The sequence below is a fragment of the Asterias rubens genome, chromosome 5, assembly GCF_902459465.1.
Source record: "Asterias rubens chromosome 5, eAstRub1.3, whole genome shotgun sequence".
In the NCBI taxonomy this organism is placed as follows: domain Eukaryota; kingdom Metazoa; phylum Echinodermata; class Asteroidea; order Forcipulatida; family Asteriidae; genus Asterias; species Asterias rubens.
In genome coordinates this window covers 13,058,497-13,083,317 of record NC_047066.1, presented here as the reverse complement: position 1 = coordinate 13,083,317, position 24,821 = coordinate 13,058,497, and the positions used below count along the sequence as shown (strand labels likewise).

Genomic DNA, 24,821 nt, shown 5'->3' with positions numbered 1-24,821 from the left:
TTATGGATAAAGACAGCACATCTTTCTCAGATCTTCTTCTACTATTAATCTGTAGTGAACCTGTAGGCCTCAATATTAAAATTTTACATTATTATCAGGCTGTGTAGTATTGTGGCAGACATTCTGCAGAAAGGGGGGCACGTGTCAGCTAAATTTACACTACTGATGCTCTACCCCCTATAGCTGTCTCGCTTTGGGTTGCCCCATGCCACCCCCCCCCCCCCCACATATACCCTTGCCATCTTCTTCTCTCCCTTTTTTTTAAAGCAAAATGTTGCTAGTAAACAGTTGTCCACTATTCTTCTCCGTTAGGCCTACAACCGTTTACACTTTGTGTCTGGGCCAAATTTCAAGCAGAAAGTAAACTGCAGTGAAAAAAATTTCTAAGCAAAAATGAGCCAGTCAGGCAGTACAGCCACAGCGATGCAAACTTAATGAAATTTGGGCTGGATAACCTATTTCTGCTGAGCAATTCTGTGCTAAGCAAGCAAGTTTGTGCTTGCATGCAGGCTTCATGAAATTCTGCACTGTGGCCAATTATAAATTCTAATGATATTCGTATTCCGGAAGCTTCGTGGGATTTCAGAGTCCACCTTTCCAGCTGTCACTACCTCCTCTTCATCTTACACCCCATCCCGTATTCAGCAGCAGGATGCAGGCACGGTGAGAGCAAGGCGCCCGAACACCTGCTGCATCTGTACCATGTTATTGATGTCCCAGGACACCTTAATTGGCCCTGCGGCCCCCATCACCATAAAAATTATAATACTGGATTAGTGAGGCATTGCATGGTATAGTATCAAAGGGGTGCACTCATCATTGCATGCACAAGATAATTCCATAATTGTAAGAATAGTGATGTCAAGGGGATTCTGTTCAATTCAACAGAACTTCAACAGTGATGAAACATTGCCCGCAAAAAAAGAGAGGAAATCTTCACTAACTAAACTTCCACAAGAGAGGGCGCCCTCACTATTATCGAAAACATTGCAGGCTGCAGCAGCAGAAAGAAGAAGGGTCTGGGTCTAGAAATACGCAGAATAAACCTTTCAAATTGACACCAATTTATACAAAAACGATAGGAAAGGCATGGCAGCTATTACAGCAGAGGGGTTGACATGTAAGCTGAAAGAAAATCTCCAAGCTTCACACATTGTAAGTTAAAATAGCATACCCATGTGACGATTAATGTGCACATGGCACACACTACTACACTTATTTACACTACTCTCAGGCACAATGTCAGTGCAGTATGACTTTTACCATACTGAGGCCGATTCGTGTTCCTTGCTCTGTAGGCTGAGTCATACAAACTTAATTGACATTCGACCTGAGTGTTTAATTAGCTAGTTATCAATTATTAATACCATCTTTGATACAGTTAAGAGTAATGAAAGTGCCAGACCATGGCCAGACAAACGCAATCCATTCAGTCCACACAGCACAGGCATGCATGACTTGACATTTTAAAAAGTGGCCTGTTTTATTAATTAGCTTAAAGGCAGTGGACACTATTGGTAATTACTCAAAATAATTATTAGCATAAAACCTTTCTTGGTGACAAGTAATGGGGAGAGGTTGATGGTATAAAACATTGTGAGAAACGGCTCCCTCTGAAGTGCCATAGTTTTCGAGAAAGAAGTAATTTTCCATGAATTTGTTTTCGAGACCTCAGATTTAGAACTTGAGGTCTCGAAATCAACCATCGAAACGCACACAACTTCGTTTGACAAGGGTGTTTTCTTCTTTCATTATTATCTCATAACTTCGATGACTGATTGAGCTCAAATTTTCACAGGTTTATTATTTTATGCATATGTTGAGGTACAGCAGCTGTGAAGGCTAGTCTTTGACAATTACCAATTGTGTCCACTGCCTTTAAGCTATACAAAGATAGTGTTAAAATACACAATTGAACAACAGCTGCATTCATTTACATTTTTTACTATATTTTCTCTGAGGGTATTTATAACTGTATGGATTTTAATAGTTTGCTTAATTGTTCAGCGACAAGGAACGTTCTTTGGATGGGCGCTATAAATTTCCATTATTAACCAGAAACAAAATAACCCTACCCCTAGCTTGTCAAATGTCTCATAGGTCAAGTGTCAGATCCCTTGGGTCAAGTGTAAGAGACTCCTGTGTCAGGAGGCAAGCCTCTTGGGTCAATGTCAGTTCACTAGATTGTAATGTAAAGTCTCTTGAGATGTGCTTTTGGGTCAAGTATCAAATCTTACAGGAAAATATAGATTATCTTGCGTCAAGTGTCAAGTTGGTTGAGTCAAGTGACAACTTGCTCCTCAGTCAGGAGTAAAGTCTTTTGGGTCAAGTGTCAAGTCTCTTGGGTTGCTTACAAGTGTAAAGTGGCTGAGTCAAGAGTTGCATAATTATAAGGAATGCCAGTCATCTCGCCCCCCTGGCAAAGTCGCCCCCTAAAAAGTCGCCCCCTAAAAAGTCGCCCCCCCAGCAAGCTTGCCCCCTCTGGGTACAAACTCGCCCCCTCACAATGTCGCCCCCTACAAAGTAGCCCCCCTACACAGTCGCCCCCCGAAAAATCACCCCCTAACAAAGTCGCCTCCTACGAATTTTTGCCTATTGTTTCAATGATTTTCTAAAGGGAATTTTTTATTGTTTTTAACTTGATTCAAGAAAGGGAATCCTTAAAGACTTTATACATTTTTTGCTGAGGATAACTTGTTGAAAAACCACAATTTTGGACAAAAGTTACTCCGTTGTTGAAAAAATTTTTTTTTTGCGGATCCTTTGGGTCCAATTCCAAAATTTAGTACATGTACAGGTCGATTCTCGCATTGTTTTGCTATTGTTTCCATGACATCTAAGGGGAAAGACAGGGGATCCTAGGCCTAACTTATTGAAAAACGCGAGATGACTGGTTTCCATTATAAGCCCCCTTGGGTCAAATGTCAAGTTCTTGGGGTCAAGTGCCAAGTCACTTGGGTTCACGTGCATTTGGTTGAGTTAGTTTCAAGTCTCTTGAATGAAGAGTCACCTGGATACATGTAAGCCCCTTGGATCAAATGTCAAGTATTAAGGTGGGGAAGTGCCAAGTCTCTTGGGTCAAGTGTCAAGTCTCTTGGGTCAAGTAAGTGTCATGTCTCTTAGCACCAAATGTCAAAGATGCTGTTTTGTTCACAAAATCGAAAATGATAGGCGGGCTTGTACAAAATATTTAGTGTCAGGTCACTTGTCAAGTCTTTGGGTCTCTAGGGTCAAGTCGGTGCCATGTCTTTTCTCCCTTGGGTCAAAATGTAAAGTCTTTGGGGTCAAGTGTCTTGTCCCAAGTGTCAAGTATGTTCCAAAGGGTCAAGTGTCCAGTTTTCAGTTTCAAGGCTGTTTGACTATTCAAAGTCAAACTCCTAAATTCCAAAATGTTAGGATCAAGTGCAATAATATGCCTATGGTACCCATACTACTATATTAGTGCACTTCAATTTGAAATAATCAACTCGAATCACTGTACAGCCAAAGCCAATGAGTTTGACTTGGTTAATTTGTTTGTTTGTTTGTTTGTTTAGTGATCTTCCCATCAAGGGAACTCGGCAAACAACCAATTTCTCTCATACAAACATTGGTTATGAACTGCACAAATCAAGAAATTGTGATTCAGTAACTAGACGACAATATTTATTCTTGTTATTGTTTTTTTGCAGGAGGTGGTTGATGAGTCGAGTGGGTGTGGAGCCAAGTTCAATGTTGTCATCGTATCAGATGTCTTCACTGGTAAACCACTACTACAGAGACACAGGTGAGTGTTGAAGCATTTGAGCCAGTGTGGGCAATTTCAAACAGAAGTACATGCAATTCTTCATTGTACCATTCCCTGATGCGAATGAAGGATTGCTCTAAGCTTTTGACCACCAAATTTGATGATAAACAATGGAAAAGTGCATGCGTGTACAGTTGTGGCAACAACTCTCAGCCGATGAAAGCCTTGCACGCGTGCACATTTCATCAAACAGTCGATGACACTTGGTGCAATCCATCTGTTGGTGCCAGTTCACAAGCTCTGCTTTAAATCGAGCTGGGCATTTGAAGCCTTATTCGCATAAACTGGTACCTAAGTCATTTCTTGCTTAATAGCCAAAGCAATTTTCTTAGCAGAAATTTGTGTGTACTAATTTTTAGCTTTATGAAATTGGGCCCTGGTCACTTGTGGGTATGCTCAGTGTTTTTAAACTGGTAGCTTGTTGGGTCGCTTTCCACAGGACGCACAAGCTTTGAATTTGATTTCTGATAAGGGCAAGGCTAATTACAATTTGCAAAATGGCTTACCCATTGGAAAATCTTAAATCAATGGTTAATGGGAAGCTTTTGAAGAGGCACCAGGTAAGCTTGGGCGATACCACGATATTATCGAATATCGCGATACTAATTTGGAAACGATTTCGATATCAGATCGATTTGGTTTCAATCGAAATATCGATATATCGCGATATATCGCAATATATCGTGATATGTCGCGATATATCGCGATATCGATTAAGTATCGCAATATCGCGATGTTTTTCCTAGCTGAGACATCTTGCACCCCATTGGTTTGGAGTAAAACCAGAAGAATAGGTCATTAGAACACCTCTCTTATGCTATGACTGTCTCTTCTACAACTTTCACTTGGAGTTTGAAGACTGATGATGCCAAATTTAATTAATCGCGATTGTATCGAATATCGCCGTATATTGTCAGCGATATATCGTGAATAAAATAAATGGATAGCGCCCAAGCTTAGCGCCAAGGCCAAGACCAGGGGCAACAGAGACCATGGCCTCCAAGGCCTCTGTGTATTTTCAGGTCTTGATTCTGTGAGCTCCGTATGGGTATACAGTACAGTGGGAAATTTGAGCCTGTAAGGGGGCGCGGGGTTGACAAAGTGGAATCAAAAATCGCCCTTCTTAAAATTTGCGTTGTTTTTTCTTTTTTTGAAACTGCAGAATGGTAAACGATTGTATAGCAGAAGAAATGAAGACCATCCACGCATTCTCAATGAAGACATTAACGCCAGAGCAGTGGGAGAAACAACAGAGTAAATGACACCGAGAACGAGGTCAATAACCTCTCGTTATGAATGAGCAAAGGAAACAATTATTTGGACATGACTGTGATGCGGTGCTAGAGTCGTCTGAGACTGTTGGAAGTTTGTTGGGCTGGAAATGTCTATGGATCATCAGCCTGATTGCCAATTCCTGTGCTGGACTTTTTAACTCACATCTGAACAGGTGATCTGCAGGTTTTGGTGGGTTTTATTTTTCAATGCACTGCAAACTAAGCACTGCAATTTTGATTTGACATCAAGAAATGTTCATATCATTCCACTTCATCATCATCATCCCCTTCCACCACAACCACAGCACCCCTAGCACCACGGATATACATGTATGTCTTCCACTTTGAGGTCTGCTAAGACCAGGGCCAAATTTCATGGCACTACAAATCGGCTCTTACATTTAAAGCATAACATTCAACGCTTACATCAATAGTATTTTACGGGAATAGCAGGGAATTTTGTATTGGGTGGGTGTGTACTCCACGCTACTACATGGACTAGGACATTCTTGGCTTTTACAGCTAGTGCTGTTTCAATTCAGCATGCTTTCCAGCCAAATCACAAAGGGTTGAACAATCCTAGGGAGAACCCATGTGGTCCATATATGGGTATAATAGAATTGAAGCATAATTTTATATTATTGTCTGGTATTGTAGGCCTTCTGACTTGTTTGGCGCTTGCACAGTAAGCCGAAAATGGTGATCGTGAGCACCTAATGTATTAACTAAAACAAGAAAGACTCGTGGGTCAAACGGCAGGCCATTAAGGGCAGTGGACACTATTGGTAATTACTCAAAATAATTATTAGCATAAAACCTTACTTGGTAACCAGTAATGGGGAGCTGTTGATAGTATCATTGTGAGAAACAGCTCCCTTTGAATTGGTAGTAATTTTCCAAGGATTTGATTTTGAGACCTCAGAATTAGATTTTCGTGTAGGGTTCTCGAACTGAAGGCTCCATCTCGTGTGACAGGCTTGTTTTTTCTTTTGTTATAATCTCACAACTTCGATGACCAATTGAGCTCAAATTTTCACATGTTTGTTATTTAATGCATACGTCATGAGATACACCAAGTGAGAAGACTGGTCTTTGACAATTACCGATAGTGTCCCGTGTCTTTAACTATTTTTCGGGTTATTTGGAAGGATGTTGATTAGCTTTAGTTTGGTTAAAAAATGCAGGCATTGCAGCTTCCAGTTTCACAAAGCCGGTAGGCAAATCATTTCGCTTACAGAATGGAGGAGAGGTGGGGGGCACCATTTCAGAATCACTTTTCAGAATTACTCCAGAATCATTTTATGCGATAAGTAGAGCCGAGAAATTCGCCCCTGGATTCGCACCCACATTTCAATGAATCGGCCACAAGAACTTGCTTCTTTTTCCCCCCCCCCCCAGATATTTTTGCAGATATATTTTTTCTTGAAAGCCATGATCATGATTACACTATCTTAAAACCAATGAATTGCATCTTTCAGAGATATTTGTCTGAAAATTTGACCACTTCAATGAAAGTATACAAAAACCCAGTGATATTCCTGTTGTTGTACCTAGTTCTATAAATATTAGGTTAGAGTGTTTTTTTGCTCTAGTCATCGTAGGCAGGGCTCGACATGGTAGATACACACATGGTGTCACCGCAAACCTATTTTTATTGATACCTCAACATGCAATGCCCAAAGTCCCATATAATGTATAATTCTAAAACTTTGTAGATGAATTTAATGCATATTTTTTGGCGTCTCAAAATACCAAGTACTGTGATCCATACAGTTGCAGAGATAAGTGTCCTCTTCGGCGTTATTTACCTGCAAGTAATGTTTAATATTGATTTTGTGTTTCTTTTGATAAAACATGGTAATCTCCTAGGTACATTTAGCTTTCTGATTCAATACAAGGTTATGAAATAAAGTTTAATATTTAAAGAAAAAGCACCACTCTTTGACTGGAGGTTTTCTTTCTTGTTGATTTGTGTCCGACAATGCCAAGGGTTCTTAGTCACTATTTACCCTTGTTGTCCGACGTTGGCTCCTCTCAAGGTCACTCTTTCTCAACACTGATTTATATGCCTCTCCATAAATGATGCATTCAATTATACGCTCAACCAAACCACAAACTAACACCTTTTTACTGTTGCGATGTTGTTACACATTCATAAATACCTAAGACAGTTTCGCTATTCCTATTGGTGGAGAGCGCGTCATGTGGGGGTGTTTAAACTTTTGATATTGACCAGTCAAAAATATTGAAACATGGGCGTGACATGCGAGCTTGCACCTGTGCTTATAAGACAGTTTTTTTCATTCCTATTGGGCGATAGCAATGGCCGTTACAGTTGTGCCACATCACGCTTACAATACGCGGGACGCGCACAGCAATCTCCTCATAAGGAGGTGTTTACCCGAGGGCCTTGCCATTTTATAGCTGGAGGGGTTTTGTGTTGAAAGAAATCATTGAACAATTATAATTTTGCATTTTTTTTTCTTTTTTGACTAAAAAGCACAAATTATTTACCCTCAAATTGTAGGAAGGCAAGGTCTTACATTGTACGTGTGTCAAGACACCCTTTACTATTTCAAAGACGTTTAAGGAACTTGACACTATTGATAATTATTTGAAATTATTATTGTTATTATTTATTATTATTTCTTTGCATTTTTAAATATTATTAGTTGTTTGCATAACAACTTACTTGGTATTGAGCAATGGAGAGCTGTTGAGAGTATAAAACATGGTGAGAAATGGCTCCCCCTGAAGTAGCGTAGTTTTTTAGAAAAAAGGCTATTATTTACTCAAAGTATTAAAAGACTTTAGGCCTAAAGTTTTGCAACATCGATGACTTGAGTCAATTGACTAATTTCACAGATTTGTTACTTTTGCATATGTTGAGATACACCAAATGAGAAGACAAGTCTTTGACAACTACCAAAGGTGTCCAGTGCCTTTAAAAGTTATGACAGTAGACAAGATTGGGTCAAACTGGGGCAGTTTTGAAAGCTGTATGTCAGGGCAAACTTCTGTTTTACACATCCATGTACTTGTAGCTGCCACTCTCCAAACTTAGTGTACACGTAGGCATCAACCAAACCAAACAAAATAGTCCAAACTTGGGCAGCAGGTTTCTATAAGCTTTATGTCTTTGCAACTTACATTTAGCTCCTGTACACCTACATGTACATGTAGTTGCTTCTCGCAACCTACATCAAACTGATCCCTATCAAGAGCTGGGAAAGTCTTTTTCCATGTCTTGGAAAATTGATTATTTTACAACATAGTTGCTTCTCTCCACCCAGAATGACAGTTTGCATCTATCAGATCACTGGCACTTATATTTGCAGATCAAACTAATCCGAAGCAAAAACTGTTGATTTTTTTTTATGTGTTGGCCAGTTATTTCTTTTAGATCATAGTTGCTTCTCTCCACCCAGAAAGACATTGGCATCTATCAGATCACTGGCACTTATTGCAGATCAAACTGATCACAATCAAGACTTCAGAAAGTCTTTGTCTAGGTGTTAGCCATACCTCTTTTACAAAATGTGTGCTTCTCTCCACCTGGAAAGACATTGGCATATATTGGATCTCTGCCACACATTGCATTACACACCATAGTTGCTTCTCTCTGCCCATAAAGACAATGGCATTTATCAAACCACTGTAGACTAAAGGGTTGAAACTTGGGCTGCAAGTTTCTAAGCTTGTGTCTTCACAAATAATTTCTTGTACACCATAGTTTCTTCTCTCCACCCAGAGAGACAGTAGCATCAATCAGATCACTGCCATGAATTGCAGATCAAACTAATCACAATAAAGTGCTGGACAGACTTATTCTATGTCTGGGACAATTTCTTCTTTTTACCATAGTTGCTTCTCTTCAGCCAGAAATACATCAATTGGCATATATCAGAACACTGCCTCACCTTGCAGACCAAACTGCTCCCAAGCAAGAACTATAGAAAGATTTTTGTTCTATTTCTTGGACATTTACTTCTTTTTACCAGAGTTGTTTCTCTCCACCCACAATAACATTGGCATTCAGATCACTGCCACTTGTTGCAGATCAAACTGATTCCAAACAAGAGCTGGAAACTACTTTGTCTATGTGTTAGACAGTTATTTTTATTATACCATAGTTTCTTCTCTCCATCCGGAAAGACATTGGCATCTATTACAAGTAGATCACATCCATGCATTGCAGATCAAACTGATCCCAAGCATGAACTGTGGACTGGAAAGATTGTTTGTATACTATTAGCCAATATTTTCTTATACACCATACAGTTGTTCTCTCCACCCAGAAATACGTAAGCATCTGTCAGATCACTGCAAAATTGTGCAGATCAAACTGACCCCTAGCAAGAACTGTGAACAGATTTGGTTTATGTATTGGGCATTCATTTCTTACACTTCATACATGTAGTTGCTTCTCTCCACTCGGAAAGACAGTCACTGCGACATACTGTAGATCAAACTGATTCAAAACAAGAGGTGGAAAATAATTTGTCTATGTGTTAGACAGTTATTTCTTTCACACCATAGCTGCTTCTCTCCACCCAGAAAAAACATTGCATCTTTCCGATCATTGCCTCATTGCAGATCAAGCAAGATCCCAAGCAAGAACTATGGAAAGATTTTTTTATGTATTTGCCAGTTATTTCTTATTCACCATAGTTGCTTCTCTCCACCAAGATACATTATCTATCAGATACTGATACTACACAGAGGCAACAAGGGCGATTGCCTCCATGCCTTGGAATCCTCCAGCAGAAATTGACAATTTCCTCATAGGGTGCCCTTAACTAAAGGAGAAAATGCTTTGGTCCCCTAGCCCTTTCAAAAACGAAGCATACAGGCCTGCACTGACCACAATAAAGAATTTGGTGGAAAAGTTTTGTCGTAAAAATCGTACAGCATAAAATTAGCAACACTGTACATTTACATCACCTGCTGCTAAACAAATTAAACAATGATGCACTCAGATCAAAACCACAGCACCAAAAAAGGTGCTATATAAATTAATTAAGCTTCTCCGTCATATACCAAGCTATCAAAAAAAAAAAAAATGAGCGGGGAAAAAAAAAGTATGGGGGGTCACAGTGTTCAATCATCCCATACTAACAGCTTCCTTGAAAGAGAAATGACTTCATTAGGAATTAATGAGATCTGTGGACCGTAAAGTGGTACATTCTTCTTGTTTGATTATATGCAAGGTTGATGCACGAGAGATGTAATCGGCTGTATCTAGGAGACCCCCTAGATGACTCGTATAATCTAATAATCTTTATTAATTGTGAGGATGCTTGATTGCTTGAGGATGATTTTCAGGTGTGTATGATATGTCCAAGGCCTGAAGGCGATGATTTACTGTTGGGTTTTAATTTGAGGATTGTTGATGGACGTAATTTCTTGATCTTTTGCAGATTTTTGTTTTTATTTTTTGTTTGAGGGGTTGGAATGTGAAGGATTCTTCTTTGTCGGGTGATTATTGTGAGACTTTATTGAGCTTTCCCAATTTGGTGTGGAATTTTGCTGTCAAGGGAGAGTTCTTTCTGTGAAGCAGAATGGGGGAAATGTATCTGAATTTGTTTGCCATGTTTGCTGGGACTGATGAGTGTGTTTATAAAAGCAGTAGGTTGGGTTCAACTTACAGGGCATGTACAAATGTACATGTATGTACATAGTCCTAATGGAACTGACACGACTCTGGGGGTTTTCCTCTAACACATGTTCTTTCATTGTATTGTCATCTCTCGATGGGGTTCTTGGCTCAATACATGTTATTTTATAGAGAATTTATGAAAAAAAAAAAAAATCCAGATAGATATTTTATATTTTACATCCCTGTGGAGAATAATTGTAGCCTTTCCCTTGTCCATGTTGTCACTGAGGTATGTAGTTATGAACATACCTTGCATAGACTTTGTGAAGAGTCTTTTGCTTTTTTTGTCCATTTTCTATTTCTTGGAGTTTCAGGCTATTTAGTCTCAGTTTTCTGCATTTGTCCCATGGGCAAAACATCGAAAACCAGACTTAAGTTATTAAAACACAAAATAGAAGATTTCAAGCCACTATTTTGTTTGTTCCTTTTTAATTTTTCCATTATAGCCAGCATGATGAGTTTTTATAAATCAGTTTACGAGACAGATAAAATACCCTGGTTTGTGCTTTAAAAAATGAGAGATAAATAACTACCAACTAAAAACATAGCACCTTGTAATAGAAATATATGGTAGAATGATGTTATTTTTAAGGCTAGAAGATAGTTTACACTTGATTTGGTTTAAAGACAGTGGACGCTGTCGTCAATTGTCGAAATTGTCCTCTCACTTGGTATCTAAACATTTGCATAAAATAACAATTTTGAGGTCTCGAAATCAAATTCGTGGAAAATTACTTCTTTCTCGAAAACTACGTCACTTCAGAGGGAGCTGTTTCTTACAATGTTTTATACTATCAACCTCTCCCCATTACTCATTACCAAGTAAGGTTTTATGCTAATAATTATTTTGAGTAATTACCAAAAGTGTCCACTGCCTTTAACACACAAATGCATTATGCATAAATATCATTGTGTAGCTCGCAGGAGTTTTATCAAATTCCTTGCCTGAATTATCAATGAACTGCTTAGCTGCTGAACAAGTTTGAAGCACTAGATGCAGCATAATGCCAAAAACCCTAGTTGCCCGTAAAGATGGCGTCATTTTGGAACTACGCTGGGCCCAATTTCATAGCGCTGCTTAGCCGCTGATTTTGTGCTACTGCGCGATTTCCTTTTCACGCATTATTTTTCCCAACGGGTAAGGTACATGTGAATTTGGTTTCAAAAAAAAGATTCAACTATTATATCTTGAATCTTGTGGTACATAAATTTACAGTAAGTAGATTTTAAATAATGTTAGTAGTTACAATCGACTTAAGTTATTGTGCGACTTAGAAGTAAACCTAGGCCTTGTTTCATAGAGTTGCTTAAGCACATAAATCAGCTCAGCACGATAAAATTATGCTTACCAGAATAAGGTTACCAGCCAGAATACCATGTCACATGCATCACTTCTGACTGGTATCCTGCTTATTTTTGCTAAGCAGAATAACTGTCTGCATAAGCAGCTCCATGAAATCGAGTAAAACAAAAATTCCTGTTAGCTGACCATCCATTCAACTACATGGGTTGTGTGTTTGGTTGCACAACTACATGTATGCACACACAATTTGTATATCTAATTTGTACCTATACATTCAGCACAAGGTATTGCAGGCTGGCATACGTATTAAATGGTCATACAGTAGGAGGGTTGACTGTGTACTGTGTAGATGCGCTTATCGCAAGAATCATATTTCAAGTGTAATACCATAGTGGATGATATTGGATGGTCAATACTGGAGAGTTAATAATCGGTCAAATAAACATCAATAACTTAATAAGTTCACTACAACACAAACTCGTGGCATATCGTCCTTGGGTGGGAAGCATGTCTCTAGGTGGGTGAAAAAATTTGTTGGGAGGGTTGCTGAGAGTGGCTGCTATAGGCCCCTTGACACATGCCTTATTTGACCACGTTGTAGCTGGGTCCTTCACAATTCAGCTTCTCAGCTGCGAATGAGGATGCATGATTCGCGGTACACGTTTGGTAATAGTGAAAGACCAGTCTTCTCACTTTGTGTATCCCAACATAAGCATAAAATAACAAACCTGTGAAAATTTGAGCTCAATTGGTCATCGAAGTTGATTGATAAGGATGAGAGAAAAAACACCTTGTCACACGAAGTTGTGTGCTCTCAGATGCTTAATTTCGAGACCGCAAATTCTAAATCTGAGGTCTCGAAATAAAATTCGTTGAAAAATACTTCTTTCTCGATTATCAAAAACTATGTCACTTCAGAGGGAGCCGTTTCTCACCATGTTTTTTACTATCAACCTCTCCCCATGTAAGACTTTAGTGTCCACTGCCTTTAATTTGACCACTTTGTTGTTGGACGATTCGCCTCCAAAATTATATTAATAATTAATTATTATTACATAGATTTATAAGTTTTTGCAAGTGAGCGATTATTTTGGACATCTCTTTTCAAAATAGTTGATCCTTTTGTCCAGTTTCTGTGAAAATTAGTGAAATACTATCGCGTTAGATTGAACACTGTGAATGCCTGAGGTTTTTTGTGGGAATAATAACAGAGTTTTATAGCTGGAGGAAGAAAAGTCCACAACAACCCCCTTCAAAAAGTTACTTGAAAACCAGCGTTAACTCTGTAAATGTAATTTGAATATTAATAAAATAAACATGTTAGGATTACAACATTTCAGAATGAAACAAAAAAAAGGGTATAAAATATTATTACAGAATACGAAAAGTTGTGATTAAATAGTTTTGAACATAAATTAGTTAAGACAGTACTGCACACAAACGTAGTTAAACTCTAAGCTAACTTGTACTTGTAATTACCAAACAAATTAGACCATCGTTACAGTAATTGGTTTCAACATTTGTATGTATCACTATGCACAGATTTTACTACATAAAGAGGCACAATAAGGTTGCAGACAAAAGACCTTTATCACCATAAAGTTATATATAAGAACTAGAGGGCACACTGGCTTATATACGCGCCCCGGCACGCGCCCCTGCATGCGCGCAGGCGGCCATTTTCTAAGTTGAACAAACGGGCATTGCTTAGCGTGTGTTTGTGCAGCCATTTTGTAAGTTGACAAAACAGGATGGCGTCAGTGTTCAATAAACACAAACTCGAACGTGTACTTCATATTCAACGTGCGTGCAGAATGGTGCGCGTGTTTTCTCGCGGTCCCGTCGCGTTTGTGCAAGAGGCATCACCAGTTCGCCCTCTAGTTCTTATATATAACTCTATGTATGTTTATCACACAGCAGCCATCTTGTCTAATTTATCCCACAGCAGCCATCTTGTCTAATTTCCCTTCCAGTCTCATTCTGGTTTACATTGGTTTGAATGGATAAAAACAAGATGGTTGCACCATGAAAAAAGTCTACACAGGTCTTTAACTTGATACAGTACTTCGGTCAAACACCCTGTTTCTACTATGACAATGATATGTCTAATTCTCAATATCTAACGAGAGGCCGGACTATCTTTTACCAACAAGCCTCCATTTGAGTTTTATTGGACACAAAATGATGGACGCACTTTAAAGGTCCACACATGTACATATAGCATAGTAAATTCAATGGTTGCCCAATTCTAACCCCAGCTTAATTTTTTTCATTCATTCAGTTTTACAATACTCTACCAATGAAACTATATGAAGGCTGGGAGGGAAAAAAATAGGCTGGTCTCTATTTAAGAGATTGCGATTACAACATGCATTGTCATCTTGTATAGAGGGAACCTGACAAAGACAGCTATTTCCTTTTTCATACTGTTGATACCATGGGTTCCCCCAATTTGGAATAATGGTTCCCAGTTAGGAACCATTCTCAATGGGGAAAGAGGTTCCAATCAAGGCAACAGTACATTCTGATTCCCAACTGGGTTAGTTTAGTGACAACCTTGTAAAATAATTATGATTATTACTCACAAAACTGAATAATGCAAATTATTATAAGTATAAGAAAGTCGACAATATTTTCCCAGTCTTGGTCCAAAAACCAATAGGTCTATGACAATAATAACCCTACATTTTGTAACAATATTATTTGTTTTACTAAAGATTTCTGTTGAATAAGTTACATAGCACTTTAATCAGAACCTGCACAACACGGGGCCAACAGAGGGCGGTATTTCATTTTGAAGGTGAGTACCTTGGCACACAATTTAAAGTCACTTCTTGTTTTCATGTGAGCATGACTGCTGAGAGAGAGGTGCTCAAGAAAATCAAAATCAGAAAGATTTACTGTGAAACATTTTGCCGCGTCAGAGAACACTATCCTCTTTGGACGTTGGAGAAAAACCAAGCTGTTTGAAGAACATTGCGATGTGGGAAAACGATGTTTACTGTATGGAAAGGTTTGCGGTAACACCATGTAATGACTATCTCTATTGAGTTGGGGTGGTTCTGAGAACGACCATTGGTTTCAACAAGACGTTTCAATCAGTATGCTCTGATCGTCTTCTGGAGTACGATTACTGTATCAGAACTAGAGGAAGCTGTTTGGATGAAGAAACGGTAAGGATCGTAAAACTTTCTTAGGTATTTATGTCTTGGGAGTTTGTCTTGTACTGGTGTTTGTTCTTTGCCGACCAAAAGTCTGCACTGCTCTTTGTACACTTGCATAATGAATATCAGGGTTGCATTGTAAGCCTGCAAGAAAGAAAAGAAAGTACGTTAAATAAAGTCACTGCTGGACACTATTTGTAACTACTCATAGTAATCGTTCGCATACAAACTTATTTGGTAACCAGCAACGGAGAGCTGTTGATAGTATAACAAAAATTGTGAGAAACGGCTCCCACAGAAGTAAACTAGAAAGAGGTAATTTCTTTCTCAATTATTAAGGCCATTGGACCCTTTCGGTACAGAAAAAACAAAAAAAGTTCACAGATTTACAAATAATTTACAGGGTTTACAGAAGGTAATGGTGAAAGACTTCTCTTGAAATATTAGTCCATGAAATGCTTTACTTTTTGAGAAAACGGTAAAACAATATAAATTCTCGTTAGCGAGAATTACGGATTTATTTTAAACACATGTCATGACACGGCGAAACGCGCGGAAACAAGAGTGGGTTTTCCCGTTGTTTTTCTCCCTGACCGATTGAGCCTAAATTTTCACAGGTTTATTGTTTTATATATAAGTTGTGATGCACGAAGTGTGGGACTTGGACAATACTGTTTACCGAAAGTGTATAATGGCTTTAAAAGACCAGGCCTGATTGTTGTAAATGCTAAAATATTTGTTGTCACACTGAGACGAAAATTGTTTCTGCTAATTTTTTAATTTTTTTTAAAACTAATTTCTCAAAAAGTACAGCACCTCAGCAAGTAATGATTTAGGAAAGCTTGCTAACATCGTTATCGTTAATCCGTGTAACTGTAAGTTAAATGTAAATATATGTGGACGTTTGTGTTCTGTTTCGTACAAGAAGATACCCAAACCCTTTAAGTAAACCCTGGGAAAGTGAGATCAAAAACGAGCATTGTAGTCTTCAATGGACTCAAGTATACGAACCTGTCCATGTTGGGATGAGTCGTCTACTTGAATCAGACGTCGGCATTAGAAGCTCCTTGCTGGGCTTGCATCTGGGCCTGCATCTTAGCCAGCATCTCTTGCATACGCCTCAACTATTAAACAAGACATGAACAAAGTTAAAGGCACTGGACACGTTTGTTAATTACTGAAAATAGTTGTTAGCATAAAAACTTACTTGGTGACGAGCAATGGAGAGAGCTGTTGATAGTATAACACATTGTGAGAAACGACTCTCTTGAAGTAACAGAGTTTTTGAAAAAAAGGGAATTTCTCACTAAAATATCTCAATCTGAGAAAGACTTCAAGCCTGAAGCCTTTCTCAGGCATCTGAAAGCACCCAAATTTGTGCAACGTTTTTTTGCAAATTAATGATGGTCCAGTAGAAAATATTGAGTTACAAAGCCCTGCTGTCTTGTGGATTTTCCTCCAAAATTTGAACCCTGTTAAATTATATTCTCCTATTTTGTATTTATATCATTATTACTATTTAAAGGCAGTGGACACTATTGGTAATTACTCAAAATAATTGTTAGCATAAAATATTGTGAGAAACGGTTCCCTCTGAAGTAACGTTGTTTTCTAGAAAGAAGTAATTTTCCACGATGTTTTATGCACATGTTGAGATACACCAACTGTGAAGACTAGTCTTTGAGAATTACCAATAGTGTGTAGTGTCCCCAAGTATTTACTTGCCTCATTTTCCTTTTCCTGTAGCATCTGGTCCTTATCGCTACCATCCTCCCTCCTAGAGAAGAAGGAAACAAAGTCACGATTTTGTTGTTAACATTGGCAAGTTGTCTGCACCACACTTACATCCAGTTGTTTAACACTACGCTCAATGTTTGATAGAATTAAGGTACATGTATTTCCCCACTTTTAAAAAAAAATCAAACTGTTAGGCATTCCGACCAAAAGTGCTTCTGTGCAATCTGGATTATTTTAAATCGTTCTATTATAGATTTTGTGAATTTCTTCTTAAATTTTTATTTCTATCTTTTATTTTAATTACTTGAACATTTTGTTTTAACAGTTGGGATCGAGGGGATCGGCAAATTACCCTGGGGTGAACTTTAGGACTAAGCCAAATGCCACGGCAATGCTCATTACGGAAGTCAGGGCATACATTACACCCCCAATTTTTTTTTTACACCAAGTAGTCATTGTGTGCTGTGCTGCCAGGCACACACTCGAGGAAAGATACAATGCTGTACCTTTTTCGAATTTGACTGTTCAGTCAAATTGTCATAAACAGTTCTTAAGAAGGGATCGTGGAAGAGATATGGGAGCTGCAGCCGATTTCACAAAACGCTAGGATTAATCTTACCACGAGTTAGGACGAGTAACCCGTCCTAACTTTAGGATGGGTTCAATGCATCCAACATCTTCGGATACAGAACTTAACTCGTCCTGAGTCCTAAGATTAATCCTAAGTTAGGAAGAGTTTGGTGAAATCGACGGCAGGTTACCTTGGGGGTGGGGGTGCACGCTGAGAGGGGCGACCTGCTCTCATCTCTTTCTCGCCGCCTCCACTCCTCGCGAGCTTCTCAGAGCGGAAGTTCTCATAGTGGACCTCGTGAGTAACTTCCTGTAGATCTTGCATGTGAGTACTAGATAAAAGAGAAGGGAGGAACCAATGCTGTTAAGATCAATGCTTTACTGAAAATAAAAACCATGTGAAATAGGTTCAATTTCATTTCATGAAGTCTGTAAGCACAAAAGTATTGCTGAACAGAAATAGGTTACCAGCCAAATTACAAACTACATTAGGTTTACATTGTTGTGACTGGTTTTGGAGTTTCACTGCAGAACACCACCAACCAAAATATTGCAATGCGAATTTTCTTCAATTCCAAATTTCCAACCCAATATTATGGCTAGAGAAACTTACATCAGCATACTGCGCAGTTTGATGAAGTCACAGTGCTCTGGATTCTCAACTGTTGACAAAAATAAAATAAATATTCAATCAAAATCTAACAAATCATCAGTTCATTAGCATTTTTAAAACAATAGCAATAGAAGCTTTTTATAATCTGTATAGCGCTCATTTCCGTCACACGCTTAAAGACACTATGAAAATTTGAGCTCAATCGGTCGTCGACGTTGCGAGATAATAATGAAAGAAAAAACACCATTGTCACACAAAGTTGTGTGCTTTCAGATGCTTGATTTCGAGACCACGAATTCTAAATCTGAGGTCTCGAAATCAAATTCGTGGAAAATAACTTCTTTCTCGAAAACTGCGTTACTTCAGAGGGACCCGTTTCTCGCAATGTTTAACACTACCAAAAGCTCCCCATTACTCGTTAACCAAGTAAGGTTTTACGCTAGTAATTATTTTGAGTAATACCAATAGTGTCCACTGCCTTTAAACATAGACATGTACAGTATTTTCCTGCAAGGTATATTGGACTACGTTTTAATTTTGAGACCAACATGTACACGTTTTTACATAGCATCATGTAATGGTTTACAGCTCTCCAGTGCTCTTGACCAAGTAAGTTTGTGTAGTCATAAATTGTGTAATTAATTAACATAGGTTTACCCTCCCTATAATTTTTAGCCCTTTAAAATGTATGCTACTTTTACGATGACACAGACGTGTAGTATATAAATCTACATGTTGCATCAGCGAAACTATACCGCATTTTCCCCTCAACTGAGAAAAAAAAAATGGATGCCTTATCCGTTTGAGGCTTGTACTTACCTTCCACTACTCCCCATGGGTAGAGTCTGCCGCGAACTTTGCGACCTTTGACCTCGATCATCTGGCTTGATCCACACACTGCAAACGGTACTCCAGCCTAGAGTTGCAAAAGTACAAAAGAAGAAGCAACATGATCAGCTTTGTGAAGATGTGTTGTGCAGTACTTTAAAAAGTGAATGTTTTTCTTTGTACTCTTTTTGCAAGTGGAATAAGATGAGAAAAAACTGCACATCAGGCCTTGAACTTCCGCTCTCTTGAAGGGACGCAGCAGTTTTCCTCTGGTTGGGGGCAATTTTTGTTCAGAAATGTGAACTTACCTTGAGTTGTTTATTCTGCTCTTTGAAATCTTCATCCTCATCGGAGTCAGAGTCCGGCATCTGGTAGATTCTGATCCGATTCTCCTCGATCTCACTCATAATCTAAATAATAACAATAAAAATGCAGAACATTTACATGTAAAATGCAAGTATGGCAGTCCAACCACTAGACTGCGGTGACCATCAATCAAACTTTTCTTAAGTACATGTCGTAGTGAAGAATTTGCACATTGAATCATATTGGAGGCTGGCTTTGTGCATTCTACACTTCAAAACCATGCATGATATTGAATGGTCAGCTAGTGGGAGGGTTAGGAGTAATTTACCTTTGATTTCAGGGCTACAATCTCTCTCTTGGTCAGAGTATCAGCCTTGGCTATGACGGGCACGATGTTGACTTTGTTGTGCAGTGCTTTCATGAACTGGGCGTCCAATGGTTTCAAACTTGTACAAGAAACAAAAAATATTGATGAGAAAAAGTGAGAACAGCTTGTATTTCTTAGGAAGTTGTTACCACCAAGACCTTTCTTCTATTCTTGTTTTGTCCAGGCATGTTGATTTAAATATATTTAACACTATAATGTTTATGTCCTATTTACCGTATTACTTTATTAAGGGGCATCTCAAAGCACCTATTATTTTAATGACAGGAGTGATAGCGTTTAAGTTGTGACCAAAATCAAGTTTGGGAAGTTGGCTCTAACTCATGTACACATTTGCAATTTCAAAAAAGGTAGTTATTTACATATGAGACTAATGGTGGAGGTACTAAGTAAATAAGGTATGCGGTGACACCATGTAAACAAATCTCTTTTGTGAGGAACAATAATGGTCAAGAGTCTTGCTTCATGACACAGTGTCACAAATGTGACTCAAACCCACACTCTGCTGATCAGAAACACCAGAGCTTGAGTCAGGAGCTCTTATTCGCCATTACGGTTTGGTACAGTTCAGGAGTATTGAACACCTACCCGTGTCCCGTCGGTGAAATGAAATAGAAACAACAATGGACTCTATTGTCTATGATGTTACGTCGGTTCAAGCCGCTCTCATCGTTCAAGTAACGCTCGTACTGGTCATCAATGTAATGCAAGATGGGATCAAAACTAGAAAGAAAACGAGAAAGCAAACAAGTTTATGAAAAATCATTGACATTGAAGGTGTTCAGTGGTACGCATCATTGCTGACAAAAAGGTCTGAAACTACAATCCCGGCCAAAATGCTTGGGCCACCTATTACTAACGTTACATAAAACCATTCCCTGTCCACTTCCCATTGACAATAAACAATTTCTCCCCCGCAACCCCCCCCCCCCCCCCCATTGACTGTAATGCAGAAAAAGCCAGGCAATTGAAACGAACATTGGAAGGGGGCAGGGGGGCCCAACGAGATATGGCTGGGATTGTAGGATCAAATTTGAGAAGGAATGTTGAAATGATGGCATTTCCACCTTTTGGTAACCACTGGTGTTTAAATTTCGCAGAGTTGTTAGGAATAATGTTCCTATCACTTTGTTACTAGGCATTTTTCCCCTACATTACACAACTAGTGCAGAAATTCAGCTCTTGCACAGTAGGCGGAGAATGGTGATAGTAAGCGCAGAATTTGGCGGTAAGCAGAGCCATGAAATTGGGCCATGGTCCCCTCGCATTCTTCTTTGATCTTGTGACATGTCATAATGTATGCAGTTTAGAGTGACCCACCAAAAATGATTCATTTGAAGTGGTTTGTGTCCAATTACTTGTACTCTGATACATGTACTTGAGTTTTTAACAAGCATGCGCGCAGAGCAGTCAATTGGTTAAGCCAATCAGTAATGCTATTTCAGTGCTTCCTTTCGAGGGGTTAGTGGTGGGAGATATCAGTTCTACGCGCTACATTTACCCACCAATCATTGTTATTAATGGCGTCTCCATATCCCGGGGTGTCGACCACAGTAAGCCGCAGTTTGACGCCGCGTTCCTCGATCTCAACTGTAGACGCATCAATGCTGACAGTCTTGTCAATTTTCTCTGCAGAGACAAAACAAAATTTAATTTAATTGCAATAAATTGTTTGGAAAATTCCATCTGATGGCAAACAAAGGACATGGTTTGGCCTAAAAACTCATTATTGTTTGCTCCAACAAAATTTGCTTTTTATTCTGTATTTTGTTTGGTGAAGTATAAACCTGGGTTTGGGTACTTTTTTTTTACAAAACAAAACACAAACATCCACAGATTTACATTAAACTTACAAGGTTTAAAGATAATGATGGTAGAAAGCTTCCCTTAAAATATTACTTGCGCTGAGTTGCTGTAGTTTGGGAGAAAATTTTTGTTTCAGTGAGCCGAAAATCCTTTAAAGCCATCATACACTTTCGGTAAACAGTATTGTCCAAGTCCCACATTCGTGTATCACAACTTACATTATATATAAAATAACAAACCTGTGAAAATGTAGGCTCAATCGGTCATGGGAGTCGGGATAAAATAACGGGAAAACCCACTCTTGTTTCTGCACGTTTCTCCGTGTCATGACATGTGTTTAAAATAAATCTGTAATTCACGCTAACGAGAATTGATATTGTTTTAATGTCTTCTCAAAAAGTAAAGCATTTCATGGAACAATATTTCAAGAGAAGTCTTTCACCATTACCTTCTGTTAACCCTGTAAATTATTTGTAAATCTGTGAACTTTGGTTTTGTTTTTCTGTACCGAAAGTGTATAATGGCTTTTAGAACAGACTTAAAAGGGGGGGGGGGGGTAGTACTTACCTGCTGCACTTGGTATATGTCTCTCTGGGTAGAGGTCTGTGAGAAACAGACTGTTGATAAGGGTAGACTTCCCAAGACCAGACTCGCCTGAAAAACAAGAGCAAGGCAAATAGAAGAAAGATTATGACTTTTACTTTCATGAGATTTCTTCATAAGATCAATAATTTGGTTTCTAATCTAGTAGATTATAAAACTTCTACTAGGTGCCTACACGAAGATGTTTGAAAAAACTCTCATGGGCTGGGCACATGATGGTGAAGGAATCCGTGCCAAGGGTGCGTTCCACTTGTGCAAATGTTGCCGTCAAATTCAAGTGAAACAAGTGGTTTGCAACCATCAGACCATACATGTAGGCGAACGTACGTCTCATGTGTTGGCGGGCGATTTTAAAATGGACGACCAAAAAACATTGAGCAGACGCCATTATTTTCTGGTCGAGAACATAATTATTGTGTTTTCAGTGGCTGACAACGCAGTCATGTGGAGTTGAAATCATTAATAACTTAATTAGTTGATGTCTTGTACAAATGTCACAAATCCAATTCTGTCTCACCAACGACCATCAAGGTGAACTCGAATCCTTTCTTGACGGACTTTCGATGGACCTGGTTCGGCAGATTGGCAAAGCCAACGTAACCGGGCGTCTCCGGGTTGGAAAATTGCTGGAAAGAAGAAATGCATAAGGTTACATAAGAATCCCAAGAATTGTTAACTTCATTTTCATAAATTCTATAAGATGGTATTTAAACTCAGGCATGTTTTCTACGAATAGGATTTAGGAAAATAGAATCAAAACAGAAAGCATGAACTTTTCAACTGATTCTATGAGTTTAAGGCAACATTTTTATCAAGCAACCCAGCTTCAGAAACAACGTCTTTAAAGAAAGGCTTTTTCTGCGATCCAGCCATAGTTGCTTTTGATTTAAGCCAATGATTGGCGCAACATGGCATTGAAACGAAAATACAGTATCCCGTAAGAACAGGATTTTACAATACAATACAACAACAAGCCTTGACCATTTTTTACCTGTTAATAAAAGGCTGAAAATGTTCACATATAAATAATTAAAAACAAAGTTACAAAGACTGATTTTTGCTGCTGAACAACTTTACCAAAAACCAAAAATGTGATTCAATTTTTTTTAATATAAAAATCAGCATCATTCATAGCATGTCCAGGGAATTCCCCTCTTTTCAACGTAATTGATTGTGCATCTCAGAAGTGAAAACAGGTACTGCCAATGTCAACTCTGAGCTCACTGACTTCTCGTTAAATACACATAAAATGCACAAAATTAATTTTCGAACAAAAATAATTAACTGGCTCAAAATTAAGATTAGTCACAGTGACAGTGCAATGGCTGAACTAAAAAAAAATAATGGCAAAAAAATGATCACTGCTACTGAATTTCAGTAAAGAAATCCCTCGCTTACCTGCGACCTAGACTCCTTTCCAGACATTTTCTACAGCTTTGCGGTACCCTTATTAACCTAGCAGACAAACACTTTCAACACTTCCTCCTGGAAATTTGTTAAAACAACAAAAGATGAATATTTTCGTAAGTTGTTTCGTAGACAGAGCGATCATTGACAGTAGTAGTACCACACCACACACACAGACACAAGACCTTGTGGATTGTCAACCTTTTACTCATGGATTGTGTCACGGGCGTGCAGTAGATATGATATGCTGCGGTCGACGAAGTGCTATGTGCTTAACACGAGGTTGTAGTAAAACCGCAAGACGATAAATATCCCAGACGTCCCATGTATTGAGCGAATCAAGAATAAGTTGATTAGTTTAGTTACCAGACGAGGTGATAATCATCGCATACCGATGATTCAAAACAATAAACATCAATCATTCAAAACCAACTCACATGGGCGGGGCCGGGGTTCGGAAAGGGGGAGCACTTTTCTAATATAAAATAAAAGATAAAACACAAATAAGACTGAAAAAGCAAAATAGAAAAAAAAACACTTGATGTTTAGGTCTTAAAAATATAGGCGTGTTTACCTCGTGGTATGGTGGGCGGGGCAATCAGTTGCATGCAGACGTGCACCGGGGGGGGGGGGGGGGCACTACTGGTTATTTATAACACATTGAAATGAACAGCCTTGAAATGTAACCGGAGGTAGCTGTCATCTGCAAAACTTGTCAAATTAGTCAATGATATTCAGGCCTGATAATTGATAGCTTTCGAGCGTTTTATTTTGTTTTGCAGGGGCGGGTTATGGTTCTGCAGCAGTTTGTTTCATTAATTTTTAAATTGAGCGAGATCTAGTATAATAAATCTCCGCCCACTTTTGACTTGTGGCAGGAGATCATCTCTGCTCCCACGCCGCCCCCCGGCGCCCGAAGATTCCCCACAAAACGGCGAACGGTGTAATAATGCCTGTGATAATTTTGTTTTTCACAGGGAAGTATACCGAGTATACAGTGCTGACACACATCGGTGTAGGGGTAAAAAAAAAAAAATTAATCATTATGCGAAATTTAACACCTATTATCACCTCCTCCTCCTTCATCATAGGAGGGCGCCGCCGGGGCCGGGGCAGATGGGCCCGATTAAACCCCCGTGTGGGATCGACATCACAGGCCCGCCCCCTTCCATCAATTATATTTTAGGGGTGGCCTCAGCTTTCAATCGAAACCGGATTTTCCATTATTAATTAAGAAAGGCAAATTCTGTCAATCTCCCCCGATCGCTGACAAGCCGAAAAATGCACACATCCACACCATTCTCCATGATCACCCGGCTCCCGATTTATTATTTTTTGACAACCGTAAAAGTGACATAGCGCCCTCTTTTGACATGTTG

General features: G+C 38.9%; 2 protein-coding genes across 2 annotated transcripts; one reads left to right on the top strand and one right to left on the bottom strand.

Annotated features, from left to right (window-relative positions):
* Positions 1-969: 969 nt before the first annotated feature.
* LOC117290994 (bolA-like protein 2) lies at positions 970-5,898 on the top strand. Its single transcript, XM_033772592.1, has 3 exons — positions 970-1,155; positions 3,672-3,766; positions 4,950-5,898. Exons 1-3 carry the CDS (start codon positions 1,090-1,092, stop codon positions 5,047-5,049), a joined length of 261 nt encoding a protein of 86 aa, XP_033628483.1. The 5' UTR covers positions 970-1,089; the 3' UTR covers positions 5,050-5,898.
* Positions 5,899-13,752: 7,854 nt separating this feature from the next.
* On the bottom strand, positions 13,753-23,621 carry LOC117290409 (septin-2B-like). Its single transcript, XM_033771797.1, has 13 exons — positions 23,434-23,621; positions 22,553-22,661; positions 22,000-22,086; positions 21,132-21,255; positions 20,215-20,349; positions 19,570-19,687; positions 19,244-19,345; positions 18,927-19,023; positions 18,108-18,156; positions 17,686-17,826; positions 16,913-16,964; positions 16,199-16,311; positions 13,753-15,331 (listed from the first exon to the last, which is right to left on the bottom strand). The coding sequence occupies exons 1-12, from the start codon at positions 23,458-23,460 to the stop codon at positions 16,231-16,233; spliced, it is 1,122 nt and encodes a 373-aa protein (XP_033627688.1). The 5' UTR covers positions 23,461-23,621; the 3' UTR covers positions 13,753-15,331; positions 16,199-16,230.
* Between the last annotated feature and the right edge of the window lie 1,200 nt (positions 23,622-24,821).